General features: G+C 35.6%; 1 protein-coding gene across 2 annotated transcripts in view; it reads left to right on the forward strand.

Moving 5' to 3' along the window:
- The window catches only part of LOC148941988 (steroid receptor seven-up, isoforms B/C-like), a 67,264-nt gene that overhangs the window by 43,180 nt on the left and 1,634 nt on the right, over positions 1-22,450 (forward strand). For both annotated transcript variants that reach the window (XM_089103651.1, XM_089103652.1), the window contains exons 6-7: positions 17,173-17,330; positions 21,176-22,450. The exon at positions 21,176-22,450 is cut by the window's right edge and continues 1,634 nt beyond it. In XM_089103651.1, coding sequence (XP_088959777.1) covers positions 17,173-17,330; positions 21,176-21,292 — 275 coding nt within the window. In that variant the 3' untranslated portion in view covers positions 21,293-22,450. The remainder of the gene's footprint in view (positions 1-17,172; positions 17,331-21,175) is intronic.

Raw genomic sequence — 22,450 nt, forward strand, 5'->3', positions numbered from 1 at the left:
ATTTTTATATTTTTTGTGTTTTATCACGTGTTTTTTTTTTTTTTTTTTTTTTTTTTTTTTTTTTTTTTTTTTACAAATTTCTCTACCGCAATACGAACCTAAACTAAAATGAGCCTTGTTTTGTACCTTCATTGACAAAATACAGGCAAATTTCGGACACCGTTTAAACGTTTTTTTTTTTTGTTCTTTTTTTAATTGGGAGTGACTGGTCATCATAACTTTGAATTTGACTACTTCTCTCTGTGCTAAAAGAATATGCAAATGTTACCTAACCCCAAAAACAAAATAAAAAGAGTGCGAATTTCACTATAATTTATATATGCCTATTTCATCAATTTCACAGTTACCCCCCCCCCCTCTCCCAAAAACATGTTGATGCCTGTGCTTGAATCAAGGCAGTGCAAATCAAGCTTTGTAATCCTTCATTATTTCACTATTATAAACAATGTCAGGATTAATCATTTGATCTGAGCCTGCATGTTCGACCCACTAGGCTCACATGTTTGAAAAAGTAGGAATTTGCATGAATATTATAAAGGACTTGTAAAATAAAAATAGTAATCTAAATATCATAGTAAAATAGTAAACTTCAATATTCAATACTAATTGACAATAGTCAATACAATAGTCCAGACTAAATGTCAATAGTAAACTAAATAATAAACTAAAACTAAATAGTAAACTAAACTAAATGTGACTTTCTTGTCAGTGGTAGAGTGTAAAATTGGTTTTAAGTTTAGAGCATATTTATTCTTATTTGTTCGGATTTAATTCGGTTATTCTTAGACTGAAAGTCACACAGCAATCTGCAATCCGTTCCAACATATATTACGTAATAAATGCAATCCACATGCTTCTTCTAAGATTTATTGACGACCCAGAAAGAAAAAAGCGCCATCAGCACTGTCCTCGTTTTCGTGAAAATGCAACCAAGGGTCAGAAGATCAGGACCTTAAGGTCGTCTTGGCAAACTTGAACGGCGATAGTTTCAAAAATATAATTTGGCACGAATTAAAAACTTGAAAAATATCTGGAGCTTGATTTTGTGTATCAATTATAGCTTCTGTAATAGATATTCCCTGTCAAATATTAACCTTTTTTAGAGGAGGGGCGGGGGAAGCCACGCACGCGATATTTTTGAGAGGGTAGGGGGGGGGCTAAGGAAGGCTATTATTCTAAAAAAAGCGGTTTGATTTATGTTCATATATCAAGATTTAGAATATATAGTCATTTCTTGGGGGGGGGATGTAAATATCCTCAAACAATCACGCGATCAGTGTTGATGACGGAATGAACTTTCAGGCCTATAACCCCTCCCTAAACAAATACAATGACAGTGTTTTTAAGATTAGGCCTACCCCAGTATTTTTTTTATGCTTTTCGTTCATCTCTTCTGTTTTATCGTTTTCAATTTTTCACCCAAAAAACATGCTCCCTTTCCCCAAAATGAATTCTTATATCCGTGCCTGTCCTTAAATAGTTATCATGTAGGGGGGGGTATTACCTATTCCTTTGGGAGCGACTTCTGTTTTAATATCAATTCGGAATTAATCTCAAAAGGGAATCACTTTTGAGTTCTAATTTGAAAAAGAGGGAAATATATAAATGCAGCAAACACAGGAATTTGTTAGCGTTGTGAGGGAGGTCAACATTGAAAAAAAGGTCAATTTTATGTCAAATAACTTATTTGTGAAATAACTTACTTGTTTCATATTATAATTTACTTCATTACTCTTCTTCTTGCTATGTTTACCCCACTTTTGAATTGAATGAGTCCCATCTTATCACAAAACATTACTGTGACTAACATACAGGGTTGTCAACCACTGACGTCCAAAAAGAGTGCAAATCAAGGCCAAAAAAGAGTGATTTTTGCTTAAAAAGAGTGCAAGTCAAAAAATTTGCACGTGTATGGCTGCTAAAGCTTACGCATCACCTCTGAGGTATAAAAGAGTACATTTCAAATGAAAAGTTTTCAAGTTGGCAACCCCGTTCCTTGGGTTAATTACACTTCTGACAAAGTTACCAACTACTGACATTCAGAGGGAATAAAAACTAGCACACAAAAAAGTGATTTTCACTCTCGCGCTTCCCATCTGAAGTAAAAAAGAGTGTATTTCACCCAAAAAGTGTGCAAGTTGGCAACCCTGCTGACATATCATTTAATTATATCCTTCATAACTAAACAGTCATGGGTCAAATCTAACAGTCTTTACAGCCTATTCACGCTCTTGGCTACCAATACTTTGTTAGGCTATCCGCAAAAAGGAGAGGAAATAAAAATTTACCTGAAAATTCCACAGCACTACAGCAGATGCTGCTGTATTCTTAAAGTAATCCACTGTATAGTTAATAAACATAGAAAATAGTCTAGGTGATAAACAAGAACCTTGCTTAGCTCTTTTATTACTTTAAATTATTTAAATATTTTATTTTATTTATTATATAATTATATAATTATTTTATTTTATATAAAAATAATTTTCCTACTCCAATTACAGCTACTGTCCTAACTACACTAAATATAGCTGCGAATATCTTTACAATTCCCCAAAGCGATCCTCGTTGTAGCAGACTTTTAATGGGCATGGGTGTAATTTGCTAGGGGTCAGGGGCAACTGCCCCTTCAAAAACCCAGTTTGGCCCCAGACCATAGTTTACCTTCCAGCTGAAATTTATCTCTTCAAAAATCTTGTCAAAACTAAGATAAGCCTGCATAATTCAAGCATCCAGAGAAACGGGTCAGTTTTCTTTTATATATTTTTTTCCTTATGGGACTACATGGCCTATTTTTCCATTTTCACTGTCATTTTCCCTTGACTTGGAGAATTAGGCTCCAACTTCCCTCCCCCCTCCCCACACGATTTTAACGAAATTGCACCATTGTCCTTTAGCGTTTTTTTTTTGTATCAACATAATGGGCTGATTCTGCTGATTTTACCACTCTGTTTCAAAAACCTGTCTGAATATCTATCATATTCTCCTGCAAAGCTAGTAATTTATCTATCTAGGTACATAACATGTTACAAAAATCTTATCAGGAATATCCATCATACTATTAGTTGTGTAATTGTTATGTACTAGCCTGTCTTCTTCCTTGTGTGAAGCCACTAAAATAGTTGTTGACCGTCTCTTAGGCCAATGTGATAGGCTAAAAAATGCGGAAAATAATTTGCTTTTTACCGATATTAATTAAAAAATCTTTCCGAAAAATAAGTTTCAAAGAAAAGTAAAGGCCATTTTAAACTTAAGCTCAGCAGATACAAATACTTTTTAAAATTCAAACTCAAAACGACCCGAAATTACTATTAAAGAATAAATGAAACCCAAAACGATCAGAAATTAAATAAACATTCATGGCAAAAACATACAACAGGTAATAATGTAAATGAATAAATAGATCTTAAAGCGAGTAATGCTTAGATTGAGTATGAATATCAAGTTTAAAACAAAACAAAAAATATTTTCCAAATGTTTAAAACAAAAATGTAAAAGTCTTAAACCTACTGCGTCATTGGCGCTTTACTGAAAACCAATTTTATGACAAATATTTTCTTTTGTACTTAATATTGAAAATAAACATTAATATTATAATAACATTTCGAACTGATGAGGTTTCAGCAATTAATATCATTATACATTAAATATTCAGTTTAATTTATTAGTTCTTTCTAAAGTTGTTCAAGACGAATATAGTTTCACTACAAACAAAATGTCTATCTCTAAATTTTTATCTGATACATTTAGGGCGTGGAGGCGGGGGGTGGGGCTAGTTGCCCACTGATCTCTTTTGACTCTTAAAAAGTGAACAAGAAATGTCAATTTCCAATCAAAATAGCTCTCTTCATATTTTATGTGATCAGCTCTTGCGTAAAAACTATAAATTACCCTGGAGCAAAACTCACAGTGCCTGCTTCCGGGCCCTGGCGGGTGGTGTTAATGCATAGATTTTGGGTATCTGACATTTGAAATATTTGTATTTAATTAGCTCTTATAAAATCGTTATTGGATTAATTGGGAGAAAAAAGGTTGCGTGTGTGTTGGGGGGGGGCTAGTTGCCCTTGGATATCTTTTTACTCTTAAAAATTTAACTTGAACTTTAAATTTCCAATCAAATTAGCCCCCTCTGAAGTTTATACGAGCATCCCTTTCATAAGAACCATACATGCCCTTAGGGCATAACTAAGAACGCCTTCTCCTGTGCCCTGAGGGGTTCTATTGACACCAGATTTTTTCTTATCCGACTTTTGAACTATTTTTAACAAGATGTCTATCTCAAAATTTTCATCAGATGGGTTTTGAAAAAGAAGGGGGGGGGGGGGGGCTAGCTGCCCACGGATGTCTTTTGACTATTAAAAAGTGAGCTCGAACTTTCAATATCCAATCTAATGAGCCCTCTCTGAACTTTATACGAGCATCCCTTACATACGAACAATATATGCCCCAGGGCATAAATTACAATGCCTGCCCCCGGGCCCTGGGGGGTTGTGACGACACCTGAGTTTAGTTTTTTTTATCTGACTTTTGAGCAAGTTTTAACTTAATGCCCGTTTCAAAATGTTTAGTATATGTATTTGTGAGAATGGGGTCATGGGGGGCTAGTGGCCCTCAAATCTCTTTTGAAGCTAAAAAACTTTGCTAGAACTTTCAACTCCCATGCTTCTAAACCAGCACTGAAGTTTGTACGAGCATCCCTTCAATAAGAACCATATATTCCCCCAGGGCATAACTTACAAAACCTGCCCTCTGGCCCTAGGGGACTGTGTTGACCCCTGAGTTTTCGTTATATGTACAGGAAAAAGTTATCTCAAAGTTCTTATTGGATGGATTTGAGGAAAAAAGGGCGTGGCGGGGGGGGGGGCTAGGCGCCCTCCAATCTCTTTTGACTCTTAATTAGTGAATTCGCACTTTCAATTTCCAATCAAATGATCCCTCTTTGATGTTAATACGAGTACTCCTTCCATAAGACCCATATATGCCCCCAGGGCATAACTTACAACGCCTGCCCTCGGGCCCTGGTGGGTTTTGTCGACATCGGAATTTTTGTTATATGATCTTTCAAAATAGCTATCTTAAAATTTTTATAGCTATCTTAAAATTTTCATTGGATGCATTTGGGAAAGAAGGGTTTGGGGGGATGGGAAGCTGGTTACCCTCCAATATCTTTTGACGCTTAAAAAGTGAACTACAACTTTCAATTTCCAATCAAATTAGCCCTTTCTGAAGTTTATACGAGCATTCCTTCCATAAGAACCATATATGCCCCCACAGCATAACTTATAACCCTTGCCCCTGAGGACTGTGGGGGGAGTGTCCTGCTCAAACATATAATTTCCCGAACTTTCAACTACGTTGAACAAAATGGCTATATTAAAATTTTGATTGGATGTGTTTGGGGAAATGGTGGGGGTGGAAGGGATGTCAGTTGCCTTAGAATCACTTTTGACTATTAAAAAGGGAACTAGCCATGTAAATTTCCAATGGAATTAGCCCTTTTTGAAGCTTCTGCGACAATGTTGTCTATAGAAAACCTTATATGCCCCCAGGGCATAACTTAAACTCTTGCCCTGAGGGCTGTGGGGGAGTTGTCATCCTCAAAGACCTAATTTCCAGAACTAAAAACTATGTTTAATAAAATGGCTGTCTCAAAATTTTGATTGGATGTGTTTGGGGAAAAGGTGGGCGTGAGAGGTGGGTTACTTGTCCTCAAATCACTTTCGACTATTAAAAGGGAGCTAGCCCTTTTAATTTCCAATCGAATGAGCTTTTTTTGAAGTTTCTACGACAACCCCTTCTATAAAAACCTTATATGCCCCCAGGGCATAACTTAAAACCCTTGCCCTGAGGTTTGTGGTGGAGTGTCCTCCTCAAAAACATATTTTCTACCTGGAAATCAACTACTCTGAACAAAATGGCTATCTCAAAGTTTTGATTGGAAGTGTTTGGGGGAATGATGGGCGTGTGGGGGAGGGCTAGGTGTCCTCCAATCACTTTCGACTATTAAAAAGGGCACTAGCCCTTTGAATTTTCAATCAAATGAGCCTTTTTTAAAGTTTTTACGACAACGCCTTTTATAAAAAACCGTATATGTCCCCAGGGCATTACTTGAAATTCTTGCCCTGAGGGTTGTGGGGGAGTGTCCTCCTCAAAAACATATTTTGTATCTGGAAATCAACTACGCTGAGCAAAGTTGCTATCTCAAAATTTGATTGGATGTGTTTGGGGGAATGATGGGCGTGGGGGAGGGGGTTAGTTGCCCTCCAATCACTTTCAACTATTAAAAAGGGCACTAGCCCTTTGAATTTCCAATCGAATGAGTTTGAAGTTTCTACGACAACGCCTTCTATAAAAACCTTATATGCCCCCAGGGCATAACTTAAAACCCTTGCCCTGAGGGTTGAGGGGGAGTTTCCTCCTCAAAATTATATTTTCTATCTGGAAATCAACTACGGTGAACAAAATGGCTATCCCAAAATTTTGATTGGATGTGTTTGGGGGAATGATGGGCGTGGAGGGCGAGTTGCCCTCCAATCACTTCCGACTATTAAAAAGGCCACTAGAACTCTCAATTTCCAATCAAATGAGCTCCCTTTGAAGTTTCTACGACGACCCCTTCCATATGAAGTGCCTCTGGGGTAAAAAATAAATAAATGATAATAATAAAACATTGGAGCCGTATGGCCTTTGCTATATACAACGCTATAGCGTTGCCTCTGATAATCCCTACTTGATTTCTCTTCCATACTTTCATCTGGTTTCCTTTTACCCCTGGTGCCGTTTCTACCTTTCTTTTGTTCCATATTTTTACTGTCATTTACCTCCCTAATCAGCTTTGAACCCTTCTCATTCATCGGTAAATCCAGAAATTCATCCAGATTTGAAAATTTCTTCCTTAATGTTTCATCCACTCAAGCGTTATCACAAGTGCTTTCTAAGCACTCGGCCTTGCCTTACTAAATACATCCTTAGATCCTTACGACCTTTTTCTAACATAAAATTTATTTCTATCTGAATGGGTTTTCTATATTTCTTCCGTTTTTCATAATATATTTTATAACGCACCTCGTACTTTTCCTGAGGCAAACAATTCCCAATACTCTTGAAGTTTTTATCACTCTTCCTACACAGTATTCGCACTCTCATAAACAAAATCCTCCTTGTGCTTACCTTTACGTGTATCCCTTGGCTTATAATCATTCTCTAAATTATATTTAATGTCAGTGGGATATGATTCGAATTGGTCATTCTACAACTTAAATTAAAACTTTAACTTACGTTTTTTATCGTTGTTCTGGTCTATTTTCAGGGGGCTATTTATTTTCACATCATCTGTTTGAGCTTTTTTTTTCTTGAGGGAATATCGACACGAGCAAGAATATTTAACACGTTGTTATAGGAAAGTGATCTGAACCCTGTGTCCTCATATCCTCACAGCAAGGTTGCCACCCCTAGTGATTTATCACTATTTCTAGTGATTTTCTATATTGCCTAACAAAAAAAAACACCAAATCAGCACATAAATCACTAGATTATTGAAGAAAATAACTAAATCAACCAAAAAATCACTAGAGTCTAGTGATTTTTTCACTGGGTGGCAACCCTTCCTTAGAGTCTGCGCACAGAGGTAGGGGAGTCTCATTAGTATGAAATAATCAGTCGCACTTGGAGACATCTCTGAAAAACATTGTTTACTATCTATCTTTTCTATCCTGTATATACATTAAAGTCACCTAAAAAGAAAAAAACATCTGCAATAGGTGTATCAGACAAATTCCTTTAATACCGATCAGGTATCTTCTACAGAAGAAATAACTGATTCAGGATAGACATGTATACTAAGCCTCACTTTGTTAACCAATTTGCTTTTAAGACTTAGAACACGCTTATTCTCAGTCTAATTGTAATATAGTAACATTGATACCCTTCTATACACCCGCCACTTTTCCTTGTGGCTATCGCAATACTGATTTACTGATGTCCCGAAACAGAAGATTTTTCAACCTACGTCTTGACTAAAAATACGGCATCTTAGCTTCTTTAATACCGTCAATTCTTACACTTCCCTGGGGGGGGGGGGAACCTTGTACATTCTAGTCTGTAGAACCGGGCAAGCATCATTTCTCTTTGGACTGTTATATTCACTTCCGCCGTCTCTTGTAACATTGCTCATATTGTTCGGGATATGTGTGCTCAGCTCTTCGTTCCTATACTTAGTAGCCATATCTCTATTTACTGTAGATAGTGAACTATGTATCTTCTGCTCAGTTGACTAAATATTATTTTTAGTTTTCATTCTACAGTTTGTTTCCTCGCGCAACAGGGCAAACTCTGCATTGCACATCCTTGCAGAGTCTGATGGCATTTCAATCAGAATCATATGAAAAACATTTATCTTCTAACAGCAATTCAGTTCCTTGCAGCTTAGTGGATTTATGATTTTTTTTTTCTTGTTGTCTCCAGAAACTGCTTCATCTATCGCGAATTGACCGCTGCGCTTACAGCCAAATTAGGGCTCACAGCCAAATTAGCCCTCTCAAGACTACGACTGGGCTTCAAGATCGAGTCCCGAAAAAAAAACAGCTTGTAAAATCCACTACAACGGACCTAACTCATTAGTTGTTTTCAGTTGAAGCATGTCTTTTGATATCGGACTGTTTTAGGTAGAAAAATAGAATTAGCGAGTTGAACACCAAAACAATGTGTGTTCGTTAAGAAATTCTCTGCTAAGGTGGGGGTTGCAGAAAACCAAATTTGCCCTTTTGTTGTCTGCCTTCAGGTGACTAATGCCATTAGACATCCTTCTGAATAGCTTAAGAATCTGTTCAACGCTGTCATTGTGGCATTCATACTTTGTGTAGCGTGTAAATCAAAGACTGAATACCATTTATGTGTCTTCCAATCGAGTGTAATTTTTGTACTTGACATTAATTCCTGCTACAGGTGAATGGGACATTTGACGGACTCTACCAACGACAAGGTGCTCTTTTCCAAAAATTTTCAAATTTGCCATTGCTAATTTCTGATTATCTTTCACACAGTTAACTAATCCAAAACCTTATAACCTTTTACCTAAACTGCAACTGAATCTGTTGTTCAGGATCAGAATATCTGCTTTTCATTTATCGGTGGAAATAATTTCTATGTTCCTTGTTTTAAATCCGAGTGTAGATGCTTTCAATTATTCGTTATTCTCTTAAATAAATTTAGTGAAATGAAAACGAAGAGACCCATTGAAGAAAAGCGGAAAATAAAAATTAAACGGCCTAGGCTGTTGGCCTAGCTGTCTTTAGTGGGACCAAAACAAATAAAGCCTAAAAAAACAGAGACGTTTATTGGAATGGGAGGGCGGAGGGACATGTGTCCCCCTTGATTTTGAAAAATATCTTTTATTGTATTTTCAGTTAAAATACCCTTTTTTTTCATTGAAAATTTAACTTTAACAGCATAATTGCCCCCACCCCTCCCTAGGCTTTGAAAACTGCACTCCCTGGCCCTATTTCTCATGAGTTGGCACAATTATGAAACAAAACTGTTAAAAAAGGAAGTCATGAAAACTAGCGAAAGCAACAGGAAAGTAATTAATAGTCCGGGCGCCAAGTGAAGCTATCTTGCTTGTTTCCAAAAGTACATGTTGTGTCAGGTACAAATTTTCTGAGTGCATAGGTTTATAGAATCAGTATCAGTGATTCTGATTTGCTTGGGTCCAGCTTTCCAGAGGGACAGATTGATAGAAAAACTTGCTTAGAAATATGCGGGTTTTTTTCGAAGTTTTCGAATGATAAGAATCGAAACATGGCCGATAACTTTGGGGCTAGGCAGCATTCTTGCAGCAAGAAAAGTCTCATATTTACAGAAGAAAACAAAAAAAAAATCTAAATTTAGACTTTTTGGATATTTTCCAAAGTAAAGCTTTGTTAAATAGCCTACTTCTGACAGAAATTAATGTTAGGCCTATATTGATTCCAAATTGAATTCTAATCCTAAAGATAAGTTTATCTCCTAGTTAGCTATTCCAATTGTACATGAATGGGAAAATTTTTATGCTGGAATTTGAAAAACCTAGTTTCAGTTTAGCTTTCAGCTCACTCGGGGTTTGGGGTCTAGGCTAGTGAGGAACGTGGTATTTTTACACCTTTGAAAAGACAGAGGAGTGTAGCCTAGGCTAGTTTAACATGAGGGTAGGCTAATTCAAACTGAATTGCTACTATTCAACCAATACTACAATATTCATTCCTATTGAACAAAATTCTGCTGTCTTTTTAAAGATAGTTCCTTACTGGTTTAGGCCACAACACTCACAACTCCAGGGCCTATCCCTGAATCTGATTTTTGGTGAAGCTTCAGATTAGCTACCCCCTGATAAAAATATCTTATTATTACTAAACTATGTCAAAAAGTGGTGCTTGGGTGTATGGTAAAAAAGCCAGTGAATCCCTGACATTGAACAATCTGCAAGTGCATTTATTCCACCAAAAGAAAGACGTGAACTGTTTGCCTCCACTGGAAAACTCCTTTAAATATCACATAAAATGTGCCCCTCTACAGTAGTCTGTCATTGTACAAGGCAATATTCTTAAGCCATTTGTGCATAATTCACTGGATTTTGGCTGAGCCTTTAGCGAGTCTGAAGGAGTGGTGGCTCCTGTAATCACCACTTTGCTACAATAGGAGGCAAACTTAAGATTTTTAGCTACTTTATGGTGGAAAAGTTTGAAATCAGTCACTGAAAAGTGTATTTCTTACATTTGCCTCTTAGTAACCTATTTTAACCAGCAAATAATCTTAAAAAGTAACATTATGCCATGAAGTAGCTAAGTTTTTTTAGTTTAGCCTCAGTCATTACCCTGAGAGGGTACAAAGGTCATAGGTATAAAGGTAAACTTCACAACCATTTTTTTGTTAATTTTTAATTACACATGTAAAAAGTTGAGTTCCAAGTAAGCTCAGAGATCTACAAATCTACCAGGACCCTGGTAGATTTGCGATCAGCATCTTTAGTCAGTCATGAAATTTTATCATCATCTCACCTATCATCAGTGACTAGATGAGTCTATTTGCATCTAGTTATTTCTATTCTGGCATACTTTGGCATTCTGATTACCATATTGGCTTAGAAAAAATTAATTAAACATTAGCCTCGTTAATTTTTCATCAGTTAAAGCATAAAGTTAAGAATTTACTCCTGTTTCATCACCAAAAGTTAAACATTTGAAATTTGAGGGTCATGCCAGTGCTGGCGGTCGCGGGTCCTGACAGATTCGTGATCAGCAGGTTCAAAATGATCAGAATCCGTTTGCCAACAAATTGTACCTTTTACAACAGGGGGGGGGGGGTCAAGATTTATGTACTTGGCGTCTGGACTATGATGAAACCGATGCGAAAAGAAAGAAACATCCAAAAAGAACAAAAAGAAAAGATATTAAAAATAATATATTAAACGAAAAAACGAAGATTATGAAAACAGAGATTTAAAAGAACAGGTTCATAGCGTAGACGTTTTCTTAGGGCGGGGGAATATTCGCCTAAAGATGAGACCCACAATTAATTTATGAGGAATTCTTTAAGTTTCAAGAGGCAAATTCCCCTTAGGTTTGTTTAATCATGCATGTACCCATACATTTATAGAGGGGGGTCTGAAAAAAATATGAAATATTGTGAAAAGAAAGGAAATAATTGGGATACATTCCCTGGTTTTGGATACATAACTGGTGTACATTTGGCAGTATATCCATATGTATTTGTATACTAAGCTTAGTTTGTGAATACTGATCAGTGTGGTCTTACCTTAATGGATAAGACCAAGCAAATTCTTGGTAATTAGAACACGGTTAAACATCTGACATCCGTGTACATACAAAGGATGCCGATTTAGCAAAACTCGATCTTGCTTTTATTGGTAATATATTTAAGGGTATTATTAAACTGTTATACCACGCGAAACACTCCCCTTTTCATTATAAAACAAAAGGGTAGCGAGTAGATAAGTATTGTGTTGCTAATTGAGCGTCTTGTGCCAAACTAAGTAGGTTACAGTTTTTTCTTTTTATAGTATAATAAGATTCTATTATACCATGCATTTGCCGCAAATACTGCTGTATTAACGAACTATTTATGCAAAGAAAAAGAGAAGAAAGTCATGCAGGGAAAATTTGGACTTCTTTTGTGGGATGTCCTTCTTCTTTCGAATATTTGGAATATTTATATGGTCAACTTTCATTTTTTTCAAAAATTTACTACTTTTGAGATATCAGACCCAATCAATTGCCCAAGAATTTATTTTCCGTGTGGAGAGGGTAATAAAACAGTGGGTTGGGGACAATAAGAAAATAGTAGAGGTTAATACTAATTAAAAAAAGTTGAATCCAAAAATTTCAGCAGAAGTGCCCAAAAATTTCGTTAGATTCAGGTTTTTGGTAGGGCAGGGGTCGAGTCCCTAGGTCCTTTCTAGGTACGTCCATGATCACACCACTTGCCCTTGGAAATCTTCTACCCAATTTGAATCTTGAACACCTATGACACTTACCGTATCGCAACGTAACAAGATCAAGGGCAATTTAGGGAAAGGGCAAAGGGACAGTATCCCCTGCGATAACAAAATACTTATGAAATACAAAACTTTATTTAATTCTGAATAAATATAGCACTTTTCTGTCGGACAGATTTCTTCAAATCTTGGCCCCTTCTCCCAGAAAAGGTATATTTGGACAAAGGTGGAAAACGAATAAATTATATGAAAAATATTGGGGATTACTGGGGGAAACGTAACATGATCAGGATCCCCCTGATACAATCTCATCGTATTTGTAAATGAGGATATTTTATAGTCATTTCTTCACCTCTAACCGTGTTTCATTTACCGCCAACCTTGTTTTCTTTGTCTCCGAACCTCTATCCAGTTTTTAGTCTTCACGTAAAACAGGTATCCCAACAAGAAAATTAGCCCTAATCGAATTCCGTATTCGTATTGCAGAATAAGGTCGTCCTTTAATGGGATAAATAAAAAAACAAGTTTTTTAAACTGAAAGTAAGGAGCGACATTAAAACTTAAAACGAACAGAAATTATTCCGTATATGAAAGGGGCTGTCCCCTCCTCAACGCCTCGCTCTTTACGCTAAAGTTTTTTATTGTTTTAAAAAATAAAGTTGTGAGACAGAGTCAAACTTTAACTTAAAGAGCATGGCGTTGTGGAGTGGACAGCCCCTTTCATATACGGAATAATTTTTGTTCGTTTTAAGTTTTAATGTTGCTCCTTACTTTCAGTTTAAAAAACTTGTTTTTTTTATTTAATTTCTGATCGTTTTTTAGTTAATGCAGCTTTTACTTTGGCTCATCGTCATTGAATAAGTAAACAAAATTTGCATAAAAATTTTAATTTTCTTTTGCTAAATGGCTGTCTCTAAATTTGGTTCTGACGTAATTTACAAACTAACTTACATAACGAACTTCTATATTTGTATATTTTTCTTCTGGCAAAAAATACAAAGTTGCAGATTTTTGCAGATATGAGCTTGAAACCTATCTAATGGTATTTCTGATACTCTGAATCTGACGGTGTGATTTTCATTAAAATTCTTTCACTTGTAGGGGATGTTTCCCCCTCTTTAAAAAATAAGGTAAATTTTCTCAGGCTCGTAGCCTTTGATGAGTAATATTAAACTTAATAAAATTTATATATTTAAAATCAGCATTATAAGCCAATTCTCTTGATCATTCATTGAAATCTCAATTCGGTTTTTAAAGTTTCGATTACTATTTAGCGGTATCGATTGTTTTTTTTTTATTGTTTTTTTTTTATTACGTATATGTTATTACGTATATAAGGGGGTTCTCCCATTAGTCAATACCACGCTCTTTACGTTAAAAGTGAAAAAAAATTTAATTCACAAACCCCTGAATCAAAAAGGCCGTTTAATTAGAATAGATAGTTCTTTTGAAAGCACTAAAAAAAAACTGTAGCGTAAAGAGTGAGGTATTGACTTGGGGGAGAACCCCCTCATATACGTAATAATTTCTGTTCGTATTAGGTTCTAATGTTGCTTCTTACTTTCAGTTGAAAAAAGTTTTTTTTTATTTAATTTCTGATAGTTTTTTAAATAATGCTTGGAAATCCGGCGCCCCCTTCATAAAAATTTCCCTTACCCCAAAGAAACTTCCTCCACGGAAAGATTCTCCCGCGTGACCCCCTCCGCCAGGCCCCCCCCCCCACCAGAAAAAAATTCTTCCTGAAAATGTCTGTATACTTCCCAATATGTAAGCAATGGGCAAAGTTCATAACCTGCAGCCCTTCCCCTGGGAACTGTGGGGGATTGAGTCATCCTTAAATATATATTTATTAGATTTTCGACTATGCTGAACAAAATGGATATCTAAAAATTTTGATTGGGTGACTTTGAGAAAAAAATGAGCGTGGGAGGGGGCCAAGTTGCCCTCTATTTTTTCGGTCACTTAAAAAGGGCATTAGAACTTTTAATTTTCGTTCCAATGAGCCCTCCTGCGATATTCTAGGACCACTGGGTCAATACGATTACCCCTGGGGAGAGAGAGAGAAAAAAAAAAAAGAAAACAAATAAACAGGCACCCGTGATCTTTCTTATGGCAAAAAATTGAAAAATCCACATTTTTGTAGATAGGAGCTTGAAACCTCTACAGTAGGATTATATGATACGCTGAATATGATGGTGTGATTTTCATTAAGGTTTTATAACTTTTAGGGGGTCTTTCGCCCTTTTTTCTAAAAGCAGGTAAGTTGTCCCATACATATAACTTTTAATGACTTAAGTCAAACTTGACGAAACGTATATATTTGGAATTAGAATAAAAATTTGATTCTTTTGATTTATATGTTAGTATCAGAGTTCCGTTTTTTAGACCTTTAGTTAATATCGAGTCGGGTCACTCCTTACCTACAGTCTGTTACAACAAACTGTTTGATGGGAGGATGTCGTAAGAACAGATTTAAGGGAAATTACAACTTCTTTAGAGGGTTTCAAGAGAAAGACTTTGAATAGACTGGGATTGAGGAGGAGCACGCGTAGCCGTTTTGGCCTCAGGCTACTTGGTGCTGCAGGGAGTTGTTAGTAGTAGTAGCATTGCAGAGTAGTTTGTATTACATTTGTGTTATTCTCTCAAACTTCGATATATTTTGCTTGCAATTTTTGTTTTTTAAATAAAAATGCACCTTATCTTCGTACACAGAAAAGGAGTTGTGCCCAAAGTGAGATATTCATTAGATCTCTCCTGCCTAAAATGAAAGGGCGTATGTAAAATGCCCATAGTTATAATGAAGATTAAAAGTATGGTTAAAAAATAACCTAATAAAATATAGAAAATAAAATAATCTAACTGACATAAACATATTTAAACATCGTAATGACTGAACGACTAAAGTGTCGCCATTTTAGTGCCATTTTAAAGTGCCATTAAAGTGTGCCATTAAAGTGTTCAGCTAGAGCTTAGTTGTACATTAACTGTATTAATTATGCCTTAATTATTATATAGTAAATATAATTAATTCGGTAATAAACTTACCTAGTTCAAGTATTCTTTGAAATAGAGTTACTGGAAGCCTGGTAAATTTTTGATGAAACAGCACTCAATGTTTTTGACCGAACAGTATTATTTGAATTGATAAGCGGTTAGTCTGTCAAATTAATCCACTGTCAATTAAATCTAGGGATTTTTCAGACGCCCTTGCCTGTACTTAATAAAGAACAGGGGCAAATTTGCAGCATTTTTATTGGGGGGCAATTAGGATCCGTAATAGTTTTTCATCGCATTATAAGGGGAAAATGCCCCTCAAAATTGTCGTTTAGTGTTGAAACATTAAAACCAAAGGAGATAAAAAAAAATAACATGCTAAAAATTGTATAGTTAGCACAAACCTTTAGGAAAATAGACATAGATAGATCCTTTTATTTCTGGCGCAAGAATAGGATACTTGATTGAGCAGATTGACCAAATTCATTGATAAATAATTATCTCGACCTTAATTATCGCTAGTGATAATGCACCTTATGTTGAGACATTTTTTTGAATTTTACGACGAAGAATTTTAAGAGACGTTGGGCTTGAACATTATATTACAACATTCTAAAGATATTATAAAAAAAATGGGTGTTTTTTTTTAGCGATATCCATATTTGGCTTTGTTCTTTTATTTGAGCTGTCTGTTTGGACGGTTCTTTGACTGATTAGAACCTTGTTTTTATTCACTTGAACGATTCCAGGATAGATCCTGGCGTTAATTGGATTATTGATTACGACTGCCTAGAACATATTGCGTATATTAAATGAAACAGAACTTTGCGAGCATTATTTGTTTTTGTGTACTAATACTAGCTTATATGGGAACTAAAATAAAGAAATTTCCATCGGTGGGAGTCGAACCCACGACCCCTCTGGTAACTAACCACAATTTCTACTCGGGGACTGAAGGATCATTCACAATGAGGCTTTACTGATAACAAAAATTAGCCAGTGCCAATTTGAGCCAATGACATTTTTTTTGCAGAATTTTCTGATTAGCTGAAAAATTCTGCGAAAAATTATATATGATTCAAATTAGCACTAGCTAAACCTTGGCGTTAATAAAATCTGATCGTAAATGGTTCTTAAGACAGATACCCAGAGGCGTCCCGAGGGGGGCGGGGATGGGCGCCCCCCTAATGTTTTAGGAATTCGGTAAAATTTTCGCGGAAGGTGAAAATTTTGGCAGAAATTTTGCAAAATTGGCCGAAATTTAGCAAAATTCTGGATTTCTGCAAAAAAAATTAGCATAAATCAGGTAGCAATTCGGTAATATTTTGCAAAATCGGCCTAAATTTAGCAAAATTCTTGATTTCTGCAGAAAATACGGCATAAATCAGGTAGCAATTCGGTAAAATTTACGAAGATCGCCCCTCAATAAAATGAGCCTAAGGACGCTCCTGCAGATACCAATAACTGATGCGGCTCCTCAGTCATGGTTTTTAATTGACTAAATCTCGAAAATCATCACCCTAATTGACCTATTTCAATTTTTTTTAAGGGCTTGACTCTTACCGAAATTTTACACTATTCAGCCTTTTCTTATAAATAGCATCAGCCGAATTCAATTTTTTTATCGTCTATTTGAAGTAAACTCGCTTCACCTGGTTGCACTGAAAGTTGTCAAACTTTCTTTTATATTTTAGATGCATGCGGCCTGTCAGACGTAGCCCACATCGAGAACCTTCAGGAGAAGTCCCAGTGTGCATTGGAGGAGTACTGCAGGAGCCAGTATCCTAATCAGCCAACTAGATTCGGAAAACTCCTTCTGCGACTGCCATCGCTAAGGACTGTCTCCTCTCAAGTAATTTTATTTTGTAATGAATAGAAACAGGACTCATACTACTACTTCTGCTAATAACAAGTCAATGTAGCACCAAACCACATGAGGTCAGCATAGCTACGCAAGCTCTCATCAACCTGAAATTGTTGAAAACTTCACCAAACTATTCAAAGCTTCGAATATTTATTCAGAGTTTATTAAATTTTGTAGGCCTAAAGTGCAACATATTTGCATGCATACATCAATGAATGAACCTCATTATTTATTTTAACACCCATCCACAGTTTATAGAATTAGCAGTATGATCATACCCTATCTTACCCATTATAAAAACCCGGACCAAGGTGCGAGTGCTCCAGAGAACGTTTTTGTAGATATAAACATAAGCGGCATTAGATCTTTTCACGGATAGACAAGTCAGATTTCTCTTCGACAAGAAACAAGTGGAAACCCGCAATTAAAAATAATGCACTTTGTAACCATTTCTCATTGATTGACGGAAACAGACTAACGCGCTAATGCAGAAATAAGTTGGAGGAGCTCTTTATTTGTACCGAGAATGAAGACCAGAAATGATCTGCGATAAACTTACTGGATAATTCTATAAACTGAGCACCCATCATTCCATCGAATAACAAACTAAATTTAACACCCATCGAATCAGCCTTTTTGGGTGTTTATAAACACCCAAAAAGGCTGATTCGGTACTAGTGCATAATAACGACACTTCTATATACTAATGAGACACGAAACCCGCCAGACGGATTATTTTCAAGAGACCGCTATTGAGAAATGGAATGCAAAGCGTAGTTTTCATTGCGTTTACGGTATTTAAACAGTTGTTCTTTGGGTTTAGGGGGGAAGGGAAAGGTACATAGGCTAGGTTAGGTTACGTATTTAATATATGCTATACTTTAACCCCCCCCCTTCTAATATGCAAATATATAGCCCAAATTTGTTTATAAACTATTATATATACATCCTATTTGATTTTATTTCATTAGCATTAACCAAACTCGACTTCTTTAAAAGAGTCGTTATAATGCACCAGTACCACTGATTCTTGGATGTTATTTTTTTTTTTTTTTTTTTTTTTGGTAGATGCGATTATGTTTTGTATTTATTTGAATACAGGGGTGGATCCAGGATTTTTTTTTAGGGGAGGGGGGGAAAAATAGGAATTTTTTTTTTAAATTTGTCGATATTTCAAGGTTTTGGACTTTTACATAAGAATTAGTTTGTAATGAATAATGACAAGGCCAGTGGAGTCAATTGGGGGAGGGACACTCCTTACATGATTTGCGTTGCACCCTAGATTCTGAAAAATATTATGTTTTGGTATTTCATTGAAAAATGGCTTTTTTGGTATTTTAGTTGACAAAATTCAACGATTTAGGTATTTTCGTCGAAAAAAGTTTAAAAAACAACAAAATTTGCCAAGTTCTAGATTTTGAAAATAAATTTGCCCCCCCCCTCCCAAAAAAAACAAAAATTCATGAATTGACGCTACTGGACAAGGTTTATTTCTTCTTTATGTTTTAATTCTGCAACACCGCGCAAGATTGTTTTTCTCTGTAAAATTTAGACACTGGTGTCGTCAAGAATGAATTGATTTGTATGTGATTTACCTGTCTATAATTTAACATAAATATTTTATTGACACAAAAACCAACCATCAGCAATATCACCCACCTTCTCCTACTAGTACATAGGTGATGCATTTTCTAACTTAATAACAAAGCTTTTTATTTGCGAAAATCCGTTGTGTTTTTACGTACTGATGGGTTAGTAATATCCCGTCAACAACAACATATAATGAGAACATTAAGTTTTGGTGAAAACTTCCTCTAGTAAATAAACATGAAAGGTTTAATTTGTTTTTCTCATTCTTTTTTACCGTTTAACATAAAAGTAGGCATGTATTAGATTTACTAAATACCAAAGCCGGATTTAGAGCAAATTCTAGGGGGGGGGGCGGGCAGTGTGACAAGGGCGCAAATAATTGACAAAATTGACAAGTTTATTTAAAAAAAGAGTGAAAAAACGAAAAAAGGAATGAGGGCTCCAGAAAAATGTTAGGGGGGATGGAGGTCGGGGTCCCCCTTGGACCCATTCTTAATAAATACTAAAAATAGTTGGTTCCAATAAAAAAGAAATTTCAAAAGTATATACAGATTTTGGACTTGCAAACTAGCATAATTTTTAGAGGTTATAATTTTAGAGATTTTGAGAGTACTAAATTATTTTACGTTCTCTTCTGTATTTTTTGGGCTAAAAGATGGCGTTGTTGCATTTTCTTTTTCTCTCTTCTCTCTTTGTTTCCCGTTCTACCCATAGGCCTACCCGTTTTTTAAATAATGTTTATGCCTCCCTGCAATCTTTCGAATTACCCTTTTAGGCTTTAGATATATGGTAATACCAATATATAGTTTGCCTTTTTGGCTTTGGTGGACAGGGGCAGATCCAGGAGTTTCTTAGGGGGGGGGGCGCAAAATAGGTTGATCCAATAAACTTGCATGAGGAGCAAGTTTAATTAACGCAAACTTGCGTTAATTAGGTAAATTACACTAATTTAGACTACTTTAGGGGGGTGGGTGCGTGCCCTCCTCGCCCCCCTGGATCCGCCGCTGTTGGTGGAGGAGCATCGTTTTATTTATGAGGTTTTACAGTTAACGCACAAGCTGATGATTATCACTTACCAAAGACAAATAAATTGAATTAATTAATCACAACTAAGCATAAAGAAAAATGGCCTGAAGAACAAATCATACAATAAAACAAAAAAGAGTAGCCTGATGAATTAAACAGGGGAAAATTACAATAAGAAGAAAAATCATGAAAGAAGATTTATTGGTATATTGGCATAAAATATTACAGTAATTTAGTTCATGTTATATTTGAGATTTTTTGGTCTTAAAATATTTTAATTATATTGGTTTTAAGAAATTTCACAGGTTTTTTGTGAATTTCCAATAAACCTAATTTTTCTGAGGGAAAGGCTTTAAGCGATCTTCTTAATTCATATGTGATTTTCTTGTTTAAATTATTTTTTTTTCTCTCGGAAAAAACAGTTGGATTTTTTTATCTTCAAATGTTTGAATTTGAAGTCCTATATTTTGAAATTCAAATAAATATTAAATTGGTTAAAGAGTATTTCGTCAGTCGGGTATCAAATGGTCGTGTCCCCATAATTGTAAATTTTCAGAAGAGCAAAAAAACCTCACAGCTTTTTTATTTGCCCTCCTATAATCGTCAAACAAAAACGGGTTTATATGTATTGTTTTACGGTTATCTGAGGGGAAATAATGTTGTGAGTTTTTTTCAAGTCTTCTGAAAATTTCCAGTTATAAAGATATGACCTTTTGATACCCGAACAAAGCCGTATCCCGGGTGGTTAGGTGGTTTGAACCCCCCCCCCTCGAAATGTTTTTACGACTCGTAAAAATGTAACAAAAATTAATATAAGCAAATGTTTATGCGTTTTTGATGTTTTTGTAACCCCCATCCCCCCACGAAACCTGGATACGGCCCCGTACCCGACTGACGATTTATTAATGACGGTTAATTTGATTTTTGTTGTTAGGGAGCATTAAAAAAGCTATTTTGAATGTTGTTTCGGATAGTTTGTTTTGATCGAGGGTAGTAGGGATGAAGAGTGGTAGGGAGGCTGTAGGCGGGTACACCCATATGGGTGTGTTATGGAAATGATATTTTGTGAGTCTAGTTTTTTACTGAGTCGTGCAGCTATCTTATGCTGCACGTTAGCAGAAACGTCAGTTTTTTCGTAAGTTCAGCGTTCGTATTTTGCAAAAATTACTTTTCTGTTTGTGAATAAAGAAACCTAAACCAATATTATTTTTTTCTAGGTTATCGAGCAACTTTTCTTCGTACGTCTGGTCGGCAAAACGCCAATCGAAACATTAATTCGTGATATGCTATTAAGTGGTTCGAACTTTAATTGGCCATATTTGGGCTCTGTGTGAAACTTCAGTTTTGTTTATTTTGTACAGTCATAGAAACATCCCGGTTCTGTAATTTAACATCACATTGGAGTTAAGAGTAATCAAAATATGGCTCTTTCATATTCATTGATCTCGCTAGACCTAAGTGATACCAAAATTCGAAGATTTGAAAGACTGGACTCGTCTCAAAAAAAAGAGAGATTATTTCCCTATACTTTGTGTTATAAAGTGTGCTTTAATCCCATTGGTTCATTTTTGTGACGAATGTTCGTAAGCCAATCACACCATTCTTTATTTTTGGATTATAAAATAGTCCCCCCCTTTTTTTTTAATGCGTCTTTTTACGGTCGCGGTCATCTGATGCTGAGTCAGAAATTTTTACTGACAGAGAAACGTAATTTCTGGAGAAACAAAAAGCGCAATAAGGAACAGTAAAAAACCCTTAACACATTTTATATTTTCTCTTTTCTTATGAAATTTATATCGTCCAGGTTAAAGATTTTTAAGTTACCACATAAGAATTTTCCAAAGTTTCATAAAATGTTAAAAAAAAAACGTCCGAATTTGTATCCGATCCCATCATCCTAACTGTGATCACTACATATACAATCCTACACAACTAAATAAACCAATTCTTCCTGGCTTAAGCGAGACATTTAAAGACATTTAAAATTAGATCGAATGTTTAAATTTAAAATATTAAATGATCAGACTAAGTAAGATTATATTTGGCTGAAGCTTTAAAATATACATCTTGAATCTTTGATAGAAGTATTATCTTAGATTAGGAGATAAAAATAAAAACGAATAGTTTTATCTTAAATTCTGTCTATTTCCCACTTTATCCCAAAGCAAATTTGTGACTTTTATATAGCAAATTTGAGGACCTCTTCCACTGAGAACCATGGGAAATATATGTCAACGTGCACAAGATTTTAGATTCCGTTTTTTTTAAGTCATATCCCCCCCCCCGTCTCCCATCGTGGAAAAACCTTCTGGTTCCAATGTTTTTACAAAAGCATAACCTTTCAAAAGGGTACTCCATTAAGACATCAAAAGGTATCACGGTATGGAAAATCTTGCTCCTCGTCACAGTTTCATGTTATGAAATTGGCCCCTGATCAGAATCCTATAGCTATACAAGTTTCTTCCAAAGCAAGGACTCTCAACTCTCGAAGA

Source organism: Artemia sp. Qi Xiang Cuo, chromosome 17, assembly GCF_049724085.1.
Source record: "Artemia sp. Qi Xiang Cuo chromosome 17, ASM4972408v1, whole genome shotgun sequence".
NCBI lineage: Eukaryota > Metazoa > Arthropoda > Branchiopoda > Anostraca > Artemiidae > Artemia > Artemia sp. Qi Xiang Cuo.